The sequence below is a fragment of the Garra rufa genome, chromosome 10 (genome assembly GCF_049309525.1).
Source record: "Garra rufa chromosome 10, GarRuf1.0, whole genome shotgun sequence".
Taxonomy (NCBI): Eukaryota; Metazoa; Chordata; class Actinopteri; order Cypriniformes; family Cyprinidae; genus Garra; species Garra rufa.
The window spans coordinates 29,234,237-29,258,916 of record NC_133370.1 but is presented as its reverse complement, the minus strand read 5'-3'; the positions used below and the strand labels follow the sequence as shown (position 1 = coordinate 29,258,916).

General features: G+C 36.8%; 1 protein-coding gene across 1 annotated transcript; it reads left to right on the top strand.

Moving 5' to 3' along the window:
- The first annotated feature begins 14,820 nt into the window (after positions 1-14,820).
- cyp7a1 (cytochrome P450, family 7, subfamily A, polypeptide 1) lies at positions 14,821-17,776 on the top strand. The gene is made up of 6 exons (XM_073849095.1): positions 14,821-14,949; positions 15,254-15,494; positions 15,579-16,183; positions 16,569-16,699; positions 16,794-16,972; positions 17,075-17,776. Exons 1-6 carry the CDS (start codon positions 14,867-14,869, stop codon positions 17,372-17,374), a joined length of 1,539 nt encoding a protein of 512 aa, XP_073705196.1. The 5' UTR covers positions 14,821-14,866; the 3' UTR covers positions 17,375-17,776.
- Positions 17,777-24,680: the final 6,904 nt, after the last annotated feature.

Below are 24,680 nucleotides of genomic sequence, written 5' to 3'. Positions count from 1 at the left end.
TTCATGCATGTAGCGTAAATAACAAGAGAGGAAAACGCAGGTCTATGAAGAAACCCAACAAAATAGATGGCTCTGAAGACAACAAGATGCTGTGAAATGCCAAATTGTGAAAAAACAGTCTTTGCATTGTCTTTCTTCTGATCCCAACATTAGGAAACAGTGGATGAACTTTATTTTTTCACTTCAATTTACCGCAGGTTCATTTACAAACAAAGCACAATTCTACGCAGAATTTTCAGAAAGATTGAAAAGACGATGCTGTGCGACTATATTGGATCCGACAGTAATGTCGCACCACACAAGGCTGAATAACTTTTTTATTACGTGGGCAATATTGCTTTGTCTGTTTATGCATTTATGCATGTATTTATGCATCCGTCTACTGTATGAAGGATGTAGGCTATCAAACATGGCTATTAGCCAGTCATTTCCAGGTTTACAATCCACCATGCCAATTCAAACAGAGCGTTCTGATGAGGGGGGTCAAAACAGGACAGAAAATAACCTATTTCTAAATGATGATGTTTTTTTGTTGATAAAATTTTTGATAATAAACATTATAAGTGAACCTCAGATTATAAGTGGACCATATAAAATAAAGTTGTCTTTATTTAGTGCTTTATGCAATACAGATTGTATCAAAGCAGTCACTACTTACTAAACACTACTAAACAGTAAAGTAACAGAATCAATGAGGCAAACTTAAAAAGTAATACTACAAATAGTGGTTTTTTTTTTCAGCTCCAGTCAGTTCAGTTCAGTCTAGTCCGGTCCAGTCCAGTTTAGTTCAGTTCAATAACTGTGTAAAGTTCATTCATTATGAAACAAGTTCAGTTCAGCTCTAAGCTGCTCTACTGAAGACAGCAGTGTCTTTATTCAGTTCCAGTCAGTTCAGTGATGATTCAACTCAAAATTACTACTTGGGTTGCTTAAAAATAACTTATGTTCAAATTGCATGAACTTGATTTACATAGAACCGATGTACATTTCCAGTGTTGTGTTTGACCACAATTTCATGACTGAGAAAGTAGTTTAGCCACACACTAACTTACTGTGACAAAGACATTTATCATTTAGCAATCATTATGTTGACTTGAAAAACTGGAGTTAGTCCTTGACTCATAGAGCTTTCCGCATCCAACAAAGTTTGCACAGACATAATTGGACTATTTCCTAGAGCTTACAAACTATGGCCTACCAATCCAAACACCTAAACATCTGCCTAGCAACCACTCAGAGCACTGTAGCAATGCCAACACTTTGCTTATGTCTTCATATGGCCCAGGTATTCACAATACACAATGCTTATATAACCTTAAAACTTCAACTCTCTTTGCAAACTTCTGAAGTATTAAAAGTACACACAGTCTAAATAACCTTCACACTTCAAACTAACTTTCATGCAAGGCTTTGTCAAACCAGCATTCAAAGTTAGCCTTGACAGACTTTCTTTTTCTTGTTTATCCTGAAGATTGTTCTGCTAGGAGCAGATAAAATGGCACACTGTTCACACATTAGGCATGTTGGCTCCTACAACAGCACACACTGACATCTCATCCATTTAGCATGGAGGGCTCATCGAGTGCTACAGCAGACGTTGTGTTCTCCTGAGGGACCTGGCTTTTTTGAAAGGCAGGGTATTTGAAAATACATGAGGGACAGGTGGGTAGCAGTCAGCAAACTGTGTGGACAGATTGAGGAGAGTCTGAAAACTAATTACACTGAAAAGGAAGTCATTCAGAGACTCCTGTGTATCATAAAACCAGGTGAGTTCAGGACAAGACTCATCGTATAATGACAGTAGTCAGGGAAGAAAAGTGTCATAGAGTCACATCGGAATAAGGAAAGCAGCTGTGATATGCATCAGACACCTTAATAATTACTTTAAATAGGTCAACAGGACTGAAATAGGGCTGTCAATAGAGTTGTAAAAAGACTGGATATTTTTTTATATTAAGTTCAAAAAGGGATGTGTTGCTCTAGTTTATGTGTTTAGTTTTAACCTGAGAGCCATTTTCAACATGACCAGTATAACAACTTTTTTTTTTTCTTCTATATATATTAGGACTGTCAATTTAACACGTTAATTACTTAGCTGGAAAAATAATGTGATAAAAATATGTTGACTCAGACATCTTACATTTCAGACAGTTGACAAACATTATGAAGGGCAACAACTGACTGCGTGATGCAGTCCATAAATGCAGTTTAGCAAATTTAAGATATTGAGGCAAAAAATGCCCCATATGAGTTACATCTGTCACAAACAGAACAAGTGCAAATGCAATTTTTATTGTCTGTTTTCACTCAATTTTGCCAACGAAAATATTACCTATAAAGCCACAGCGGAACTGTTGTGTGCATCGCAACACAGCGGTGATTTGTTTCTGAATGAGTCCGATTCATAAAGAAAGCCATTTACATCATTCCTGAATGAATATGAATATGACAGTAAATGAATCAATCCTGTCAGGAAACCTTATAAAATCAAGTCGACTTGATTTTTATAGTGCTTTATGCAATAGAGGTTGTTTCAAAGCAGTATCAAAGTAGCAGAATCAATACAGTAAACATTGTGTAATTTATTCAGTTCTAGTCAGTTCAGTTTATTTCAGTTCTGTAACTGTGTAAAGTTCATTCATCATGAAGTTCATGAATTGTGTGAACCAATGATTCAGTGGCTGATTCATAAAGAAAAGCTATTTACATAATTCCTGAATAAATCAGGCGTTTGAACAAATCAATAACTGTGTAAAGTTCATTCATTATGAAACAAGTTCATGAATCCTGCGAACCTATGATTCAATTGCTGAATCATAAAGAAAGCCATTTACATTATTCCTGAACGAATCAGCCATTTTAACGAATCGAAAATATATGACAATAAGTGAATCAATCCTATCAGGAAACCGTATAAAATCAAGTCAACTTTATTTTTATAGTGCTTTATGCAATACAGATTGTTTTAAAGCAGTATTATTCACACTATTAAACAGTAAAGTGTCATGATTTGAGCCTCAGTCCCCCTGGGATCACAAACTCTTGCACCGTACATCATGGACTTCATCCCCCACAAGCCACTGCACCCATCACTGCTCACACCTGCAGCTCATTCTCACACACACACACACACACACACACACACACACACACACACACCTACCTGCAGTTAATCACACAGACACCATATAAGCCACTGTCACACTTAGCTCTGGGCGAAATCTTGTATTGCCCCGGCTGCATTTCTAAACGTTTCTTCCCGTGTTTGATTCCTGGACTCCCTCCCGTGTTTGATTCTCGCTGCCAGCCCCGACCTTTCTGCCTGTGTTTGACGACGATTTCTGCCTGCCCCTGTGTGTTTGTCTGTACGAATAAAATGCTGCAAATGGATCCGCTCGTCTCCGACCATCCTTGTGACATAAAGTAACAGAATCAATGATGCAAACTTAAAAAGTAAGACTAATAGTGTCATTTAATCAGCTCCAGTCAGTTCAGCTCAGCTCAATAACTGTGTAAAATTAAATCATTATGAAATAAGTTCTTTCATAATTACAGTAGCTTAACATTATATAAAACATAACAAAAGCAATAAATCACAGGGGTAATTAAACTGTGACATATAATTTTCATTCTTGGGTGAACTATTCTTTTATTTGTTTTTGTTTTTTTCTACAGTGTTGTTAATTTGATCATAAAAGGGTCGGTATCCCGCAGAGTTTAGCTCCAACCCCAATTAGACACACCTGAACAAGCTAATCAAGCTTTTACTAGGAATACTAGAAACTTCCCAGTAGGTGTGTTGAGGAAAGTTGGAGTATATAAATATATGATTACAGTAAATTACTAAATGTTAATTTGAACTGGTTGAACTGTATTCATGAGTAAATTGTTAAGCTTAATTTTAGTTTGTTCAGCGTGTTACAAGTTATTTATCCATTAAATCTAGTTAAGCTCAGTCATGAAACTTTTACCATCTTCCATTAATTTTTTGTTCTGACTTGTGTCGTAACTTGCATTATCTAATATTAATGTGGCTTGTTTGATAAACTTATCTTTCTTTCCTTCTTAAGATAAGGCAGAGGTGAAATAAAAGGCAAGCACGAGATGAGAGAGAAAGAACGAAAGACAGACAAAACTTACCTAGGTCTTCAAATATCAAGAGCAGCACACTACCCACTGTGCCACAACTCTGTTAACAAACTCTAGTGACTCTGCCTTCCTTTACCACCTTTCAATCATACAGAGCCCCATTTGTAGATTAGCTCTGTGTGAAGTAACATAAACATTGAATAGATTATACAGCTAATGGAGCTGTTGTGAATTCCCTTAGAATCATTTCTATCCTTCCCAACATTATAGTGACCGTCCTGCTGAAATGCAAGGGATGTTAGCATGAAACTATGCAAAGATTAGTAGAAACATCCAAAATGTCTATTGTATGCACAATTTATTAGGCCCTAGCCTTGACCTAAAGTGACAGAAGCACTAAAGTCTGTTAACTGATAATACTGTTGCTATAGGTAGCAATAAAAATAATACAACACAGAGCAGCTATTAAGCTGATTACCAGTGCTCTTTACATTGAAATCATCACTGTGAAGGACGCCATACCTGTGCATTTTTTTTTTTATTAAATAATTTTATTCTAATACTCCTCTATAGTGCTAATGCATTTATGATCATCTTGCCAATGGTTGGATTGTAAAATCAGAAACACTATCATGCATATCTTGGAAAATGAAGGTACACTCAAATTTTGATTAATAAATCAGAAAATTGCACCTGACAGATTTCAGTTCAAGATTGTGGAAAAGTGTGTCATCAGGGGTTAATTAATATAACTTGACAGTATTTATGCTGCTGGGTCTGAATAACTGGGATTTAGCAACTGTTGCATGATCGCAACTGTCAGGTAGAGTCATCTGTTGTATAATCACTCATGTTTTAGCTTGATCTAACCCACACATGAGTCAAGAAAACAAAAGATAAAAACTACAATCCAATATTTCCTGGCATGTGGCATGGGAAACACCAAAAATCTTGGCATGTTTGTAGGCCTATACTAGGCCAAATTGTCAGAATAGGACAAGAAACCTTTACATTTTGAGCTTTGAAGTTGAGTATTTTTTTTGAAAAGGTCAGGGTTTTCCTTTACCTATCTGCTTCATTTCATAGTTCAAACAGATAACAGTAGCCTGAAGTATTTACTTGATCATGAAATCAACATACAAACCGGCCAGGAAAAATCAATGCTCGGGCAGAAACTCAACTGTCACTGTAGACTAGCAGAGTGCACTGAAATAAAAGCTGACCTTAAACAGCTGCACATGACATGGTCCGTGCTGGTAAATAGAATTGTTTTTGAGGTGAAGTTTGTATTGGCCATGCAATAAAAGTATTTCTGTGCACGTGGAGACAGAGTGGAAAACAGACAAACAACGTATGGGCTTCCGGTGCGTGGCTAAACAGTCAAAAACACAAAAAATTTGTTAAAATGCCTTTGTTGGTAAATATTCATGCAAAGACTTGAACATAAACAGTTGAAAGAAAATCGTGTAGGAGTGTTAGATACAGCATTCTAATTTACCTGAAGCTGTCAGTGTCCTTGCTGCTGCTGTCTGTAAATTGTGAAATTTCACTAATATTTGAAATTACTCATATCGTTTGTGTTTAATAACCATTATTTCGTCAGTGCCAATAGCCTTTGTAGGCAACTCGCCGACAAACAGTGCTGTTATGCCACGGGCGTCCCGTGTTCGAATCCCGGCTTGAGGACATTTTCAGATACCGCCCATACTGTCTTATTGCAGGCAAAAAAAAAGCCAAAATAAGTCTTTTAATAAACATGATTTCAACATTTCAAAGTAATAGTGATTTTGATTTGACATTGAACTCTACAGGCTGCAAAAAAATTACAGTTTGCTGATGTATTATTATGAAGAACAATAAGAGTGTTGATGTTGAAAGTGGCTTTTGCCTGATTTTGTCGGAGTATTTTAATAGACTGCAGTAAACAGCTGTCCTTTCATCTCTACATTACCAGTCCAGCTTCAAGGTTAGTTAGAGTTTTGCTTTAATCTCATTATGTTTTCTTTTATGGCACCGTGAGGGTCATAGTGCATTTGTGGATGCATGCTGACAGATGCAAATGCCTAGTACATTTATGTTTATTCATATGCAAACTGGTATTGATATTCAAGTAAGGAAGAGTAGAAGCAATGTATAATAAGAGCCAATGCAAGTTTAAAGTGTAAGGTTACACAAGTTATAGCAGAACTTAAAAGTGAAAAAGAAGAGAAAGATATACAGTCAAGCCCGAAATTATTCATACCCCTGGCAAATTCTGACTTAAAGTTACTTTTATTCAACCAGCAATTTTTTTTTGGGACCGGAAATGACACAGGCTTCTCCCAAAATATAATAAGACGCTGTACACGAGGCATCATTGTGGAAAAAAATATTTCTCAGCTTTTATTTACATTTGAACAAAAAGTGGCATGTCCAAAATTATTCATACCCTTTGCAAACTGTCACAGTCTATGGGAAAATCCAAAGTTCTATACCATTCCGAATAGTCCAAGCTGTTCTAAAGCATCCTAATTACCCTGATTCATTGGGAACAGCTGTTTTAATCAACTCAACAGGTGAAAAACAGAAGCTCTCTGCTGTTGGTTTGTGGACAGTCATGGCTAAGACAAAGGAGCTCACTGAGGACCTGCGGCTGCGCATTGTAGCTGCTCACAAGTCAGGAAAGGGCTATAAGACCATATCTAAATGTTTTGTAGTTACAGTGGCTACAGTGCAAAGTGTTATTAAAAAATACAAGACGTTCTGCACTGTGCCAAAAGTGACAAGGATCACCACCAAGGCCATCCTAATAAATCTGGGCTCTGCTGGTGGCAACATTTCAAGGCAGACAGTCCAACGAACACACATCACTGGGTTCCACAGACGCAGACAGAGGAGGACACCACTTCTCCAGATAAGGCACACAAAAGCCCGCTTGGCCTTTGCAAATGCTCATCTGGACAAAGAAGAAGACTTCTGGTCTTCTGTTTTATGGTCAGATGAAACAAAAATGAATTGTTTGGCCACAATAATGTAGCCTTAATTTGGTGTAAAAAAGGAGAAGCCTTCAACCCTAAGAACACCATCCCCACTGTCAAACATGGTGGTGGGCACCTAATGTCTTGGTGGTGTTTTTCAGCCGATGGACCAGGGAACCTAATGACAGTAAACTGGCCCCATGAAAAAAGAGCAATAAATCAAAATTCTCAACAAAAACATCAGGCAGTCTGCAGAGAAACTTGGCCTTGGGCAGCAGTGGACATTTCAGCAGAACAATGACCCAAAACTCAGAGCAAAAGTGGTGAAGAAATGGTTAGCAGACAAAAACATTAATGTTTTGCGGTGGCCCAGCCAGAGTCCTGACTTAAATCCAGTTAAGCATCTGTGGAGGGAGCTAAAAATCAGGGTGATGGCAAGGAGACCCTCCAACCTGAAAGAGTTGGAGCTCATCACTAAAGATGAATGGGCAAAAATACCAGTGGAGACATGCAACAAGCTGGTCAGCAATTATAGGAAGCGTTTGATAGCCAATAAAGGCTTTTCTATTGATTATTGAGAAGGGTATGAATAATTTTGGACATGCCACTTTTTGTTCAAACCTAAATAAAAGATGAGTAATATTTTTTCCACAATGATGCCTCTTGTACCTCATCTTATTATCTTTTGGGAGAAGCCTGTGTCATTTCCGGTCAAAAAAAACAACAACAACAACTTGCTGGTTGAATAAAAGTAACTTTAAGTCAGAATTTGCTAGGGGTATGAATAATTTCGGGCTTGACTGTATATATATATATATATATTTTACAGTCAATTTATAGTTAGATTTTTTTATAATTATTATAAGAAGTGCTTTTATGGTTTATGGTTGAGGACTAGTTAAATGCTTGCAGTAAAATAGCCTTCCTGTACAGTATAGAGAATAATGCTAGCAATGGCAAGGTGATAGGTTTGATTTTCTAGAATTGAATGAATTGAGAAAAAAAATGCATAGCTGTGCACAGCATATGCTTTTAAATAAGTTCGATTTATAAATGTCTGATGAATTCTAAATAAAAAAGTAGGCAAAAGATAAGTATTTGATGACAGAATATTGTTTCTTTCCTATTCTGTTGATCTTGGAGACTTACAGATCATTTTTGTATTCATTCTTTTTCATAGTAATTTATATTTGGAGGTGCAAGAAATGCTAATCATTTAAACTTTTTTATGTGATTGGTTTATGACGTTTTCAGATTGGCAGCTTATTATCCATTCATCAAAACCGTTCTTCCTTTAATTTCACGACACTCCGTTCAAAGTGACTGTTGAACGCAATGCAGAGTTTGTCTTGATATCTTGATATTGGTAAACCAACTACAAAGTAAAACTGTTGTGGCCTTAGGTTGGATACTACAGAGATTTTGCTTTTTAGAAATATATTTTACATTATTTCTTGCCCTGTACATTCCACAAAGAACAATTACAGACCACACTCTGCATGTAACTTCATGTATATTAATAAACGTTAAGTAATAATGTCTTATGCTTGTACCAGCTTGCACCAACTTAAGTTTAACCCAGTGGAATGTGTTTTTCTACAGAAATTCAAAAGATGTTTCTTATGTATTATTTTATTCATTGTGATCTCAGCACTGGTTTCTAGTCAGTTGCGGATGTGGATAGACATAGACTTTATGTTTGGACTTGTATTTAAAAATACTACAATTGAATCAATGTTTTATTCAAATGAAAGCCTTTCCTCAGCCTTTGGGGTAATCCCGTATTTTCGAACTGGCACGGCATGGCCTATTATATGGATTTGACCCTTGTAGCTAATTTTTTAATTGGTTAAAATAATGTTAAAAAGTCATCCTGTTACAACACTACTTAGTCTCTGGTTCACTGTCCCATGTTGTATAATCTTTGTGTATCCAGTGAAACTGCTTCGGAAAATTGTTACAACCCTCCCTGTCTGATCAGCCATGAGATTTTGAGTCCTTTTTTTTAATATGTAGGCTAGGTGGAAAGCTATTAGATGTTATATAACAAATTAAAGGTGGAGTAGGTGATTGTCATTAAAGTTAAGTGGTCTAAATGCATAACGTGTGTCTGTAAGCTCTGGAAGGATGACTCGCTCTACCGGCATCTGTCTCTATTTATTGTATTCATAGGTGTTCTTCTTCCATTTCTTCCGCTCTTGAGTCTATGGCAGCCCATAGAACCGTTTGCGGGAAAGTTGTGAAATTTGGCACACTGATAGAGGATAGTCTCAACATTAACCATAGCAAGTTTGGAGTCTATGACTCAAACTCTCTAGCACCACCTCTTGTCCAAAATTTCACTTTCTTTATGCTAATAACTTTTGAACCGTAAGGCACAAAATCAAAATGATTTTTTTCTAAATCCTTGGCTCATACCAAAATTCAAACATCTTAAGGTTTCGTAAGGTTTTATTTGTTTGAAAAACCTACTTTTTCAAACTCGTCCTAGACGGTTTGCCTGTTTTTTTACTAAATTTGGCTCAGATTATCTTCAGACTATGATGACAAAAAGTTATGGAATTCCAAGTTAATTAGTCAAACCGCTTGCGAATAATGCGTGACCAAATTATACGAAAAGCACGCAAAAATGGATATGAGGCTATATCTCCGCAAAGGTTTGACGTATTAAGACCAAACTTGGTGTGCGTTATAACAAGCATGGCCTGGGCTACCTGCACAGTGGTCAGGCCCTGGTCTCTTTAGATTCGGAGGAGCATGCCGAGTCGGACCATATCCAATTTTCCAATGTCAGCCATTTTGGGTGTCAGCCATTTTGAATAAAATGCTATTTTTGAATAAAATGCTATATTTTCCGAACGCATTGACATATTGTTACGAAACTCGGTATGTGTCTTCGGCACAATGCCCTGACAGTCCTCAAAAGGTTTGAAATTTTGAGAAATGCTAATAACTTCTGATGAAAATGGCTTATTGTAATGAAAGTGATCTCAAATGCCGAGAACATTGATACCAAATATGCTAAACTTACTGTCCGCCAGAAAAACTTCCTGTTCCTTCCTGATTGTTGTAGAAAACATACTTTTTCAAACTCCTCCTAGACCGTTGGTCCAATTTTCACCAAATTTGACTCATCTTCAGACCATGCTGACAAAAAGTTACAGATTTTGTGTCGATATACAAAACTGTTTTCATTTAACGCATCAACGAATTTTCTGGAAAGATGCCAAGTGCATCTGAAGCTGTATCTCTGCAAAGCTTTGAGATATTTGCACCAATTTTTTGGATGTGGCATTGCCACCTCACACTGATCATTTGAGTGTGCGGTTAAAAACTAGATTAGAGTGCCATCTGCTGTTAAAAACAAAGGCCAAAATCGATTCCAGAGATAACTGTGACGCACTCAGTAACGATCCATGATTTGTCATCACAGCCCTAACTTAAACTCCAACTAAGCTAATCATCACCGGCAAGAAGCCCAAACTCCTGCAGGTGACAGAAAAGGTCACCTAAATGGTTAAGCCTGGGGGTTTTAAACATTCCCTTATTTAACACAATAGAGGATTTGCATTTACGTCACTTCCTCAGATGAAAGACTGTATTGTTCAGCTCATTTTTGCTGTCTAAACCACGGAAAATGTGTGGAAGCAGCTAAATCATATATAGAAGGACTTAGTTAGCAGAAAAGGGCGGAATATTTTGACAAAGTTAGGTGGTAAAGATACGTATATTAGCCCAAAACATGACAATAATTGTTAATTTTCAGTATAATCAGCGAAATATTCGAGTTTTATTCAGTTTAGTAGAATTGTTTACACTCAGTGCCACCAATATAGCTAACACTATTAGTTCAGGGGCCTCATTTATAAAACTTTCTTACGCACTGATTTGATCTTAGAGTGTTCGTACGATCAAATCCACGTCAAAGTACAGATTTATAAAAACCGTCTTTGACGTGGAAAAGTACTTATCTCCACGTCAGATTCCAGCTTGGTGTACGACCGTTTCCTTGTGGTAATGCCTGGTATTGCAGATAGTTCAACCTCACTATAATTTGATTTCTTGCGCTCCTTTTAACTTGCCATTGTCACAGAGTTTTTGCTTTAGGAATGAGCTCATTTTATATGTTAATTAATTAAGCAGGGGCGTTTCGACGGCGGAACATTCAGCTGCACACAATTCCACGATCATTTGTGATTTATAACCGAATGACTGGCGTATGCATGGATTTCGTGGTACGTTCGTTTTCTCTGAATCGCTCTTACGATCAAATCAGAAAAGTTCTTAGATAAAATCAAGGATGGTTTCTACGCAAGTCTTTATAAATGAGGCCCCAGGTCTTGAGTCTCGGTTCAGCTTCTCAACCAATAGTTTTCTTTTTAAACTAATGTATCCTGCATTTTTTTAGAGCTAGGATTTGTGACGTTGGGTTGGCACTATATTAAACATCTCTTCTTTCTCTTTCTTAAATAAAAAAGTCTGTGTTTTACCCTGTCGTTAGCCTCTTAAAAGTGTCATACAATGCTATATTCAGGAAGAGTAAGGTTTTAAAGGTATTTTTTTTATGACCTTTATCACTCTTTATTTGTATAAGATGGAGTATTCATCTAAAAATGTCAAAATCTTTTCAATAAAGTATTTCTTGGACAAAGTACTTTTACTCTTCCTATTTCAGCAACACAAACTTAATCGTGACCCTGGACCACAAAACCAGTCGTGAGTAGTGGGAGTATATATTTGTAGCAATAGCCAAGTTCCATGAAGATATTTTGTAAATTTTCTATTGTAAATATATCAAAACTTAATTTTTGATTGGTAATATGCATTGCTAAGAACTTAATTTGGATAACTTTAAAGGCGATTTTCTCAATATTTAGATTTTGACCAACAAAGCACACATCAGTGGAAAGCTTATTTATTCAGCTTTCAGATGATGTATAAAGCTTAATTTAAATTTGTGGTCCATGGTCACATATGGTATTTCAAGTCTTCAGATTTGGAATAACAGCAAATGTTTAAAAAAAGACTATAAAAAGCTGTTTTCAGTTATTGCTCGAATGCACGTGAAAGTTACAGCAGCCATAAAACTTTATGAATACACAGCAAAATCCACAGTGTTAATTTAACACTCTGAGTGTGGACACATATAGACACTGAAGCAGTGTTAAAAGTTAACACTGAAGCAGTGTTGAAGTTAACAAGATAATTAGATGATCAACGAAGTGATGATTGATCATTATTGAAGACACCTGATGTTAATAAGCGGAATCACCAAAGGAGAAAACCAAAATTTTTAAGAAACCATTATAGAGGTCAGTGGTCGCATTAGTTGGGCTCTTGACCCTTAAATCTTCAATATTATTATTATAGTCTTGTTTGGCTGCTGTATTTGAGTTAAAACAGACATAAGCTCATGTCATCAGGTGATGATTATGTTTTAACTTTCATTGTTTGGTGTGAATCACCTAGTGTCTAATCTCTTTAGTTTTTTTTTTTTTCCTGTTGTAATAGCCGTGACCAGCGCTTCCTATACATTTTGGAAAGATTTTTTTTACAACCTGTTTAAATAAAAAAAGTGTTTCACAAAGGCACACATAGCCATCAAGAACCAGCCCATGAATCTCAACAATGGTGACAAAGGCATATTCAGATAAACAGATCAACTCTGAACTCTCATCATTTATTCATGCCGCAAAGCATGATGGGAGTCATGGATGAGTTCTGATTGGCTACAACACGCTTTTTGATGGTCACTGTTGTTGTGATTCTCACGCTGATTCTTCATGTCTGTGTGTCTAAATTAAAATAAACTCTTTTTTCATCATCTGTCTGATTAAGCCAAAACTGATTGCTCTTTTGTTCACAGTTTCTTGTAGTCTGTAAGGAAATCATATGTCAAATACTCAAGTCACTATATGATGATTATGTCAAGCACAGTCAATGCCACCTGATGACTTTCGCTCTTGGCTTGTCTGGCTGCTATAACTCAGTAATTGCAGCCAAACAAGACCTAATGTTGAAGATTTAAGGGTCAAGAGCCCAACTAATGCAAACATTGACCACTATAGTGGTTGCTTAAAACTTTTGGTTTTCTCCTTTGGTGATTCTGCTTATTAACATCAGGTGTCTTCAATAATGATCAATCATCACTTCGTTAATCACCTAATTATCTTGTTAACTTCAACACTGCTTCAGTGTTAACTTTTAACACTGCTTCAGTGTCTATATGTGTCACACATTTTGCTGTGTACCTTTAGAGTGCTATAGATGAACCCCCCTCATACTTGTTATTGGTATGTCCATATGATGCTACATTTCACTTTTTTCACTGTTTGTGAGGTGAATAAAGAATTTGGAAAGAGGCTTTTTGAGGATACAGTATAGAATGGTTTGATTGCAGCAGATTGTTTGTTTTATCTATAGTTTCAAGGTCAAATGAATTGCCTAGCCATCACAGTGTTAATTATTAAAGTTGATGAACCTGGCCTTCAGCCGGACCTTATCAATGAAGTTAAATGATTTCAGAAAGACACGTCACACATATTGAGATTCAAACACTGCTTTTGATAAGATCGTCAAAAATTAGTACTTAAAACCGATTATCGATCCATTCAGTTGCCAATAGAATCTGAAAGAGGTTGTTTAATTCATTTTAAATCTAATTACACTGCATGCAGGTGTAATAAATTAAACGTCCAACAGTAACAAAACAATGTTAGCAATTACTCATTCGTAAAATCATGACTACGCTTGTTATTTGTATGATGTGTGTATTTATTAAATATTAAATATTTTATTAAAATTAACTTACCAGCTCATGTCAGTGTGTCTGGACTGATTGAACTCACTGATGCTTTTAGGTTTTGGGCAGAGCACCAGTTACCAGCGATCAATGACCATTTATCCAGAAGTGACCTGTCAAATAAAGGTTAAAATAGTGTAAACCTCTTGTCTAGCAAATAAACACTTTGCCAATTCATACATGCTTTTGGACCTCTCCCCATCACCCAGTGAGGGAAATACTTAGAAAACCTCTGCTGAAAAACATGACTAATCATTTGCAACACTAGCTCATCTGACACAACAAACAGGATTTGAATACAAAAAATATTTTATATTATAAATTATTTAAAATACTATATGTGTGATATATTTGTTTGTTTAATATATAATGATGGATGTCACTGTTTTTATTTTATTTATTGTGTCAATGGAAAATATTTCCCGCAAATCCTTGAATAGAGAATAGAACTGGTGCCACCTCAACTTTTAGTCATCACCTTTTAGAGGTGTCGCAATCAAAACATACAAATGTGTTTGTATGGGTGTGCATTCATTGTTGAAGAGTTTTGTTTTGAGTGTAAAAAGACCTAGTGCTGAAATATGAGTTTCCACAGATATGTAAGAAATACGTAGAAATGAATTTGCCTTATATAAATAATGCTTAAAACTTTTCAATGAGTTTTAGAGAGTTCACCCCCTAAAAAAAATCATATATATCAAAGACCTTGAAGCTGTTTCCCAACTTTGCAATACTATCAAAGTACAGTCTACCGGCCGTCAAGTGGAGGTGTCCATGGACTCCGTTCAAGGACACACACACACACACGCACGCATATACCTATCCAGTTTTTTTTAAGGCATCTGGCACGTGTTCAGAAAATATTGTGGGGGGCAGTCATTAGTTGTGGAGTTACGTCAAGGGCTGTGGCTTGTGGTGAATCATATAAAACCAGTGCTTAGAGCACATGATGCACACTTGCATCTTCAAGGATTACAGCCACGCTCTAGTTCTACCAGTTTTTATCTCCCCAGCAGTCATGATCCTAAGCATTGCTCTCATTTGGGCCATAGTTGTTGGGCTCTGTTGTTGTCTTTGGCTCATCACAGGAATACGCAACAGGTAAATACTTAGATTTGTGCCTAAAAGCTTCACTAAACATGGGAACTTCACAGGGATGGTGGGATTGTAATGTTACAATCACTAATGGTAAATAACGTATGTTACATCTTTACAATAAAGATGTAAGATGATTTTTTTGTTGTTGTTTTAGTTAGTTTTCCAAACTATGTTTTGCTTTTTGCTTTGTATAGTAATTTCTTTTATGTTCTCTAAGAACTGAACTACATGACAGAACTTGTTTCATGTTCTTAACCCTTGCTTTTACGAGCTGTTTTATAACTGTTTGGCACTGTGATTGTTTCAGACGCCTTGGGGAGCCACCAGTAGAAAATGGCTGGATCCCTTACCTCGGTTGTGCTCTTCAATTCGGGGCCAATCCTTTAGAATTTCTTCTAAGCAGGCAGAAGAAATATGGTCACATTTTTACATGCAAGATTGCTGGGCAGTATGTTCATTTCCTTTGCGATCCATTCTCCTACCATGCCGTTATCCGCCAAGGAAGGCATTTGGACTGGAAGAAATTTCACTTTGATGCCTCTGCAAAGGTAAATGAAATAACTTTGATTATTGCTAACGACAATCTAACAACCCTTAAACTGGCATGTGATGACGAGCATGTATTCTTGCAGGCATTTGGTCATGAGAGCTTGGATCCCAGTCAGGGTTACACCACCGAGAACATCCATCATACCTTCCTGAAGACCCTGCAAGGCGAAGCCTTGTCTCCTCTCCTTAAGACCATGATGGAAAACCTACAGAGCACCATGCTGCAGCCAGGCGTGCTGAAAGCCAAACCCTCTGAGTGGCAGAGTGATGGTATTTTTGCCTACTGCTACAAGATCATGTTTGAAGCAGGCTACCTGACCCTCTTTGGACAGGAATTGGATGGAGACCAGAGCATTGCACGTCAACAGGCCCAAAAAGCTCTGGTGCTCAATGCACTGGAGAACTTTAAAGAGTTTGATAAGATCTTTCCTGCTCTGATCGCTGGTCTCCCCATTCATGTGTTCAAGAGCGCCTACAGCGCTCGCGAAAACCTCGCCAAGACAATGCTCCACGAAAACCTCAGCAAGCGGGCCAATGTGTCTGACCTCATATGCTTGCGCATGCTCTTAAACGATACATTATCTAACTTCAACGAGCTGAGCAAAGCCAGGACCCATGTGGCCATGCTGTGGGCTTCACAAGCCAACACTTTGCCTGCAACCTTCTGGACCCTGTTCTACATGATCAGGTACAACTAAGCAAGGGTCAACTGCACAGTAGTCACTCCCTAAGGTTATCAACCAGCACAGATAAATACGTTAATTGTAGTGTTGGAGATAAGAATTACTTCAGACAGTTCTTGGAAAGGCCTATACTGTACCTGCACTTGGAAGCATTAAACCATGAAACTAATCTACGCTATTGTAGAATGTTTTTAATTTTCATGAAATTATAATGAATAAATTATAATTTCTGGTGAATTTTAAAATTAATTACAAAGAAACAGCAAGTAATATACTGAAATTGTATTTTCTATTAAAACTTACTCCAGTAATCTGTATTTATCATCTAAAAAAAAAAAAAAAAATTCCCCACTGAACTTAAGTTGATGACACTCCTTGTCTTGTTTACAGGTCGCCTGCGGCCATGAAAGCTGCTAGCGAGGAAGTGAGGCGAACATTTGAAAGTTCTTATCAGAAAGTCGATCCCATGAATTCTCGACTTGTGCTAACAAGGGAACAGTTGAACAACATGCCAATTCTAGGTGGGAACACTTGGAAAATATTTAAACGTTCATGTACTCAATATTATTAACATACCAAAATGTCATGTTGACTAAAGCTTCCTTGTAATTTCAGACAGTATCATTAAAGAGGCAATGAGGCTGTCCAGTGCGTCCCTAAACGTCAGAATAGCCAAGAGCGATTTCCTTCTTCACCTGGACAACAACGAGTCTTACCACATTCGAAAAGATGATGTAATAGCCCTGTATCCCCCAATGATTCACTTCGATCCTGAAATCTATGAAGATCCTCTGGTAAGTATTTTGTTGGTGTTAAATCGATAAATTGCAGTTTTCACCTGAAATAAATGATTTAAGAATTAATCTCATTAATATTTTGCATCTTGTCACAAACAGACATATAAGTATGATAGATACCTTGACGAGAATGGACAAGAGAAGACCAGCTTTTTCCGAAACGGACGCAAACTTCGTTACTACTACATGCCCTTCGGCTCTGGGGTCACCAAGTGTCCTGGACGCTTCTTTGCTGTGCATGAGATCAAGCAGTTTCTCTCTCTGCTGCTGGCGTACTTTGAAATGGAACTTTTAGACCCTGAAGTGAAAGAACCACCGCTGGACCAGTCTCGGGCCGGACTGGGTGTTTTGCAGCCCACCTATGATGTTGACTTTCGATACAGACTCAAATCTCACTAGGAATCTCACACTTATTTATGGACTGTTGACTTTAACTGTAAATAATGTACATTTTGCATCATGCCAAATGTGAATAGGTTTCAGTTGTGTTTTCTTACTATTCAAGTTGATTTGAGAGAGATTTTACTAAGTTCGAAAGAAACTTTTAAAAAATTCAGTAACATTTACTGTACTTATGCTATGTTTATTCATAGTTTTCTTCTCAATTTCTAAAACAATGGTATTCTTGTACGTTGCTTAGAAAATGTAATCACTCACCTTGTTTCACTGGTGGTTCACCATTTTTGTAATATGATATGTGTTTTGTAATTGTAAGTGAATTTTACTTCGAATGTACAGTGTAAATTTTAAAACAAAAGGTGCTGTAAGCAATTTTATATGGAATTAAATGGAGAAAACCGATCCAATCTCTTTAAAAATGTCAAAAATAACAGTCCTGATGAAGTATTACGTTAAAGTCTGTAACAGCCTTTTTAAACAAAAAGGGAAAAAGTCTGATTTGAGGTCAAACCCTTGGTTTAGCCAATCAGAATCGCGTAGTCCATATCTGGGAAGCCGGAAACTGAAAGCGTGAAAGCTGAATTTGGATCGTGTTGGCTGCAAAATATTCGCGATTTCTGTTAATAACGGTGTACACAAGCAAACATCTTAAAGATAATAGGAACACACCGAAAAATAAAGATGTGAACAAAATTCAGAAGAAAACAAGAGGCAACATCGCTACACCTTTTCATCGCTGGAATAAGCGTTCAGCGTGTTTGAAAACGCCAAGCTCGTTTGCTTCTGCTTGACAGGTAAGACGATGGTCAGAGCCGGATTAAATAAATGGACTACACTAGGCAGGCTGCATTTTTTGGGCCCCCCTCCGTCGATGTTATTTATGAATTGAAATCTGAAATTTACCAAAGTTACTAATAAAAGTTAATTCACATTTTACATAGCCTAGTCTTTGGTTAAAAATTGGTTGTTGTATGCCAAAATAAGTCATGTGTTGTATAAAACAGTCAATCAGACTATTTTTTGATATTCATTATTTATAGGCTACATTACACGGCTCTATTAAATGCTATTAAATTATCCTCATTTTATCCATTGGGAGTGTCATTGTTAAGGCAGTAGTACCAGTAAATAACCAATAGGTGTCAGTAGACTATGTAAATAGAGGAAATAAATTTATTAAGCAAAACGATATTGGGCTCACATGGAGCCCCTTACGTCACCTGTAGAAGAAAAATAATTAATCCGTGGGGACGGTTTTGCAATTCGTTCCCTCAGTTTAAACTGTACTCACGAGTTCTTAAACTGTTCCCTCGGTTAAATAAATAAATATAAATCGTGCCCATGGATTATCAAACCACGAATTTCCAATCCGTGAGCTCAGATTTTGTAAACCGTACCCTCGGATTTTGAATCCTTACCGACAAATTTATAATCTGTGTGTACGCTTTAGCAATCCGTTCCCACGGGTTTTAAACTGTACTCACGGATTTGTGATGCATTGTATTGCATTTATTAAACTTTATTTCTCATAGTAGGCTACCATGGAAGACTGACAAAACAGAGTTTTAGCTTTATTTTATTTATATTAATCACCAATAGATTAGCTGCTAAAACACCACACCTTTGTTCTATCCTATTGGTTATTATTGTAAAATAAACGCTAAAAAGAAGACGTGCGGATCATGGTACCAAAATAATAAGTGAAGAGCGCTGTTCAAACGGCTTTGCTTTATTTAATTTTTTCAAAATATAAAATTGCCTGAATTAAAAAAAAAAAAAAAAAAAAAAACGTTTTGGAGAGAAGGTAAAAAGCAATACAAAACAAATAATGTACAGGTTATGTTGTCATTCCTTTGCTCTCAAACTAAATGCAATGTAATAATAGGCCTTATTTAATAATAACAATAAATGTGCAGCATGCATCTAATGCTGCGCGTTCCAGGCAGGTTTTTGAGCTCGTAAAACACGACAAAATCACGACTCACGACTTTGTAGCGTTCCAGGCAAGTCACGCCAAACTGCCTGGGCAAATTTATGAATTATTATTATTTTTATATTATTATTAATTTGATTGCAACGTTATTGTCCTATGCTCTATTTTTCCACCGTGTACCACTTGCATAATCACCGCACGCATTAGGGCTGATATTGTATGTTACGTCAGAACTCGTAACTGGGAGTCCATCGATCTAGTGCGAGTTCACGAGTGGGAAGTCACGGGTTTGACTGCCGTTCCAGTGCACTTTCACGGGTAGAAGGTTGTAAAAACACGGGTTACGGGTTGCCTGGAACGCGGCATAACTCTGGGTAAAAAGCTTATCACAAATCGCTCTGTATGGCTCTGACTGGCTGGCGCCGCTCTATACAGTCATGGGCTGGCGTTAATATGACAACGTAACAGTCTATGGTTAAGATAAACATCGTCACTATTTTTAGTTCATTAATAAAAATTTAAATAGATTGTAGATAGGACATTTGTACATAAAAAAAAAAAAAAAATGTCCCTCTGTCTGGGCCCCCTCCCGCCAATCGGGCCCTAGGCACGTGCCTAGTTTGCCTTTGCGTTAATCCGGCTCTGACGATGGTTACTAAAAAAACGTACTAAACCAGCACAAGCTGGTTTATTTGGTCTCCTAACCCCCTCAGGTTGGCCTTTTGGCTGGGTTTAGTCTGTTTTATGAGACCAGCTTAAACCAGATATAAGACCAGCAAGCCAGCTTCTTTTTCAGGCTTATTTGAAAGACATAGAGATGTATATAATAATAATAATAATAAAAAACCTATAACAACAGCATTGTTGCAACAACAGCAACTGTAATGAAAATTAACCATGGTTTTAATACAAATAACAATAAATAAATAAATATTTGGAAACCACAAATTAACCATGGTTTTTCTACACTAACCATAGTTTAACCATGGTGTTTGTAATAAGACTGTGATTTTACAAATAGTAATAAGCATGCCAAAAAACATGGTTACTACACTTAATTTTCGTAATTGTAGGCCTATTAGCTGAATAATATTAACATAATTGTAATTATATACACAGTCACAATAAATATTCAAAAGCCAGCACTTTTCAGCAAGTTAATGTTTGTTACCCCCATTTACCTTTCCTTAACATCTGTTCATCACTATCTAAGGATGTCAAATGGTCAAAAGTAATCCTGACAGAGACCTAAAAGTTGATAAACACATAGATTGCGTCAAGGACACACGGCACGCTTAGCAACCACGTCTTCTGATAAGCGTGAGCACAAGGCATGCAAACATAAAAGTGACTCTTAGTAAACCCGAGCAGCTGTCTTCACTATACAACGTGAAAACGTGTTCTTCGTATGCACTGCTGTACACTTTGACCTTGACCTGTTTATGCAATATATCTGCCAACACGAACTACAAAAGATCACTTGAGAATTTTAGATTGAACTCAGCAAATAATGACTTAAATACTTAAATAACTTAAATATCTCATCATAATGAGAAACATTCTTATTATAATCAGTTAATATTTCGTAATATTCTGGAAAAAATGATATAGTTATATTGAGATACTTTCTTATAACAATAACAGTTAAGAAAGTATCGCATTGTTATGAGATACCGTAAGTCATTATTACAAGAAAGTGTTTTATTATTATGAAAAAGTATCTCACTTTTATGAGATATTAAGTCATAATTATGCGAAAAGATAGAAGTTTTTATTGTTATTATAAGAAAGTATCTTATGAGGTATGTCATTATTATGAGATATGGTATTAGAAAAGAATTATAGTGAGATAAGTCATACAAGAAAGTTTCTCATTATTATCACAGCCATTATTATGACAACTGTTTGACTTCATAATTATGACTTCCAGAATCATATTTTTACATATATTTTTTAACTGTGGTGGAAACCGGCTTTCATATAGATCAGTGCGTCAAAATCTTATGATAACATTATGTGTCATATTTCAGATTGGGGGCACGATTGGTCTCATATGTGATGCGCAGTAGTTAAATATGTGTTCAGTTACATTTCTAAAAAATATTAGATTTATATGCAATTTAGTCAGTAATAGATGAGATAGATGAGGTTGTTTTTTTGCCCATAGAACCCGATGACAGTCAGCAGGCAGATGCTGTTTGCCAGTGTAAATAATACATCTGAATTAGTTGTTTGCTTGTGAGCTGGTTAGTCTTATCTTTTACAGGGTTGGAGTTGTTTGTGCAGGACAATAAAAGGGAAATGTCTGTCACAATATTGTAGGTTATTATCAGTCATGGTATAACTTCGTCATGTGTGTTGCATGTCAGCTTTAGGCATTTTAGGCTAGTATAGCCATTTGGAAGAAGTATCATTAATTGATAGAAAAAGTATACAGCGGGTGTAATTGTAAAGTGAAGTAGTTCATTGTTTTATATTATCTTAACTGCTTCATAAAGATTATCTCAAGGCCACTGTCATTTAGGATATGGCATTCAGATATGAAAATGGACTATCTAGAAGCAAAGTTTCTGCTGTAGCCGAAGGCTGGTGATTTTTTGTGTTTAATGGATTTACTCGCCTTACTTTTTCAATACCTGAAGAGACAGATAAATCATTTAAAATGCAAATGAGACTTTCTGAAACGTTCTGTGTGAAGTAGAATGCGATTGCAAAAAGAGGATTTAAATGTTTGAGGAGAAATATCAGTCTCTTCTGGCACAGACTATATTGTTCTTTTGTTTTCATTTGCCACAGCCATGTACTGCACTGTTGAAAAGAAACAAGTAATTTAAAGTGAATGCTGGAACACATTAAATGTAAAATTCTGTCATTAATTTCTCACCCTAATGTAGAGCTGAAACGATTCCTCGAGTAACTCGATTACAAAAAATGATCGAGGCAAATTCCTCTGCCTCGAAGCCTCTTTTAATAAATTTTAAAGCTCACGTCTCGTTTTTTCACAATGATTTTGTTTGTGTGACAATGCGCTTACAAAGTGAAAGAAAACGCAGGAAGGAATTTTATAATTTACCGCACGACGGATCTCCGTCTACACCACACAGCCGAAAACGCCATATGACCATTCATGCATGTACAACCATAGATAAGTATAGATAGATCCCTGTTGTTAAGATGGAGGACATGCTTGGAGCGGTCAAAAGGGAATCTACTTATACAGATCTATGGCTACAGCAACGAGCATGATGTTATTGTTTACACGGTCGTCAAGGATACGCGGAGAGAATGTGGGCAGCCACGCCATCGTTTTCAAAAGTCTCCGTTCTCTTACGAGAGGTCTCTTGTACTGCGTAAGTATCTTACGCTATAGGGAAAATCCTTTTCTGCGAGATATTGAAGCCAAAAATTATCCTTAATTTTGAAATAATGTAAAGCGCGTTGCAGCAGCATACAGACATAGGCGAAACAGCTTGCGCGCCTATTGGCTGCTCTGCGGCAACTGCAGCAGCCTATAGAGCGAGGCCTGACGCGACGCCAGATTCAATGGGGGCATTTCGCACCCTTTGCGTCGCTTCGCGCCCTTTTCGTAGCTTCCCGCCTAAAAGGGCGTGGTCTAGGCCTATAAAGACCGCTCGTAGGCAGCTATTATCTGGTTTTGCAGTTGCCGCAGAGCAGCCAATAGGCGCGCAAGCTGTTTCGCCTATGTCTATATGCTGCTGCAACGCGCTTTACATTATTTCAAAATTAAGGATAATTTTTGGCTTCAATATCTCGCAGAAAAGGATTTTCCCCATAGCGTAAGATACTTACGCAGTACTCGTTCCCTCTCTAGAGAGAACAGAGGTTACGTTAGTAACCGAGTACGTTTTGGTCCGTTTACACCGAAACGCAACACTGGAGTTTTCAAACTAAAACGGGGTCTACACTCTGATCTATATAGATCAGTGGGGTCTACAGCACTTTTAAAAGTCTCAGTTTTCGAGGGTTGAAATCGACGGAGTAGTGTAAACCGTAGCAAAAGTTACAAGTTTTAAAACGTATAGTTTTATTGGCTTAAAGCACTCTGTGTGAAACCATGCATGGACTTATGTTTTGACTCCTAAATGCCACAAAGCATTCCAAGAAGAAGACAGTAAAGGCTTATGTTATGCTGTAGATTTTGAAACTTTTAACTGTTAGTTAAGTTGCAAAAATATCTTCATTAAAGGCAGTGTTTTTGTATAACTATTAATAGTTTATTTTAATGTATGCCTTAGTTTTGAAAATTTAAAAAAAGTAATTTGAAAGTTATTTTTATTTGTTTTTGTCTCTCAGAAAATGCTTTATTTTAAACCCAGAATTTATATCACTTAATTCATCTCAGTCAACTTTGTTATTGTTCACAGTACAAGCACAGACAGTAAAAAAACTGGTAATAACTAAATGCTTATTTTAGATGGAATATTGTTGCATACTATGCATTAAAAAAATAAAAATGTAGATTTTAAGAAACCTGTCTTATTTTCTCTTGTATATTTAATAACGCTCTTTAATTAAGCAAACATATGTTTCATCCGATTAATCGATGGAATTTTCGGCAGAATACTCGATTACTAAAATATTTGATAGCTACAGCCTAGGGTTGTGACGATGAGGAAATTTCCCCACCGGTTAATCGGCACGTGACAACACCGGTAATACCGGTATCACCGTGGGGGTGGGGATTTGCTCTTTTTTCTGCTTTTAAATAGCTTATAAATGCGTGCGTATTATACTTTCACTTTCAGTTTTGCGGGAATTGGCAATTCGGCGTCAATTGTTTTAATGGACGACAACGAAACTAAAAAAAAAACAAAACTTTGAACCCAAAATATTGCCAAACAGGTGCTTTTGGACACTAAATCGTCCGCCATTCTCTTTCTGTAAATTCGACTCCTCGCACAGATAATTAACACGGCCAATTCACCATCAGCAATCACACTCCGTATCCAAGCACTACAAGAGAATCCCTTTAAATAGCCAAGCAGTCTTACCTTCATCATCTCTTGTTTTCAGCATCCCTCTCCCTGGGCAGGGGGAGTGCCCCGTGCTCGGCCAAACATGCTTAACTTTTACGCTGTTTATTATATGTAAGCGCAAACTCCTCACGTGATAAATGAAATATGACGCATTGTAGCTATGTTCAGTTTTTAATTATATTGCATGCTCTCGTCTTAAGTAAATTATTTAGAATAATATTTTCCATTCAATTCAAATAAATATTTAATAAAAAAACGAATACTTAAAAAAAAAAAAAAAAAAAAGTGGAGACGGTGTCACGGTGGAAAAGTGATGTCACCGGTGTTGCGTCTTAAAACCGGTAACACCGTCAACACCGTCTATCGTGGCAAGCCT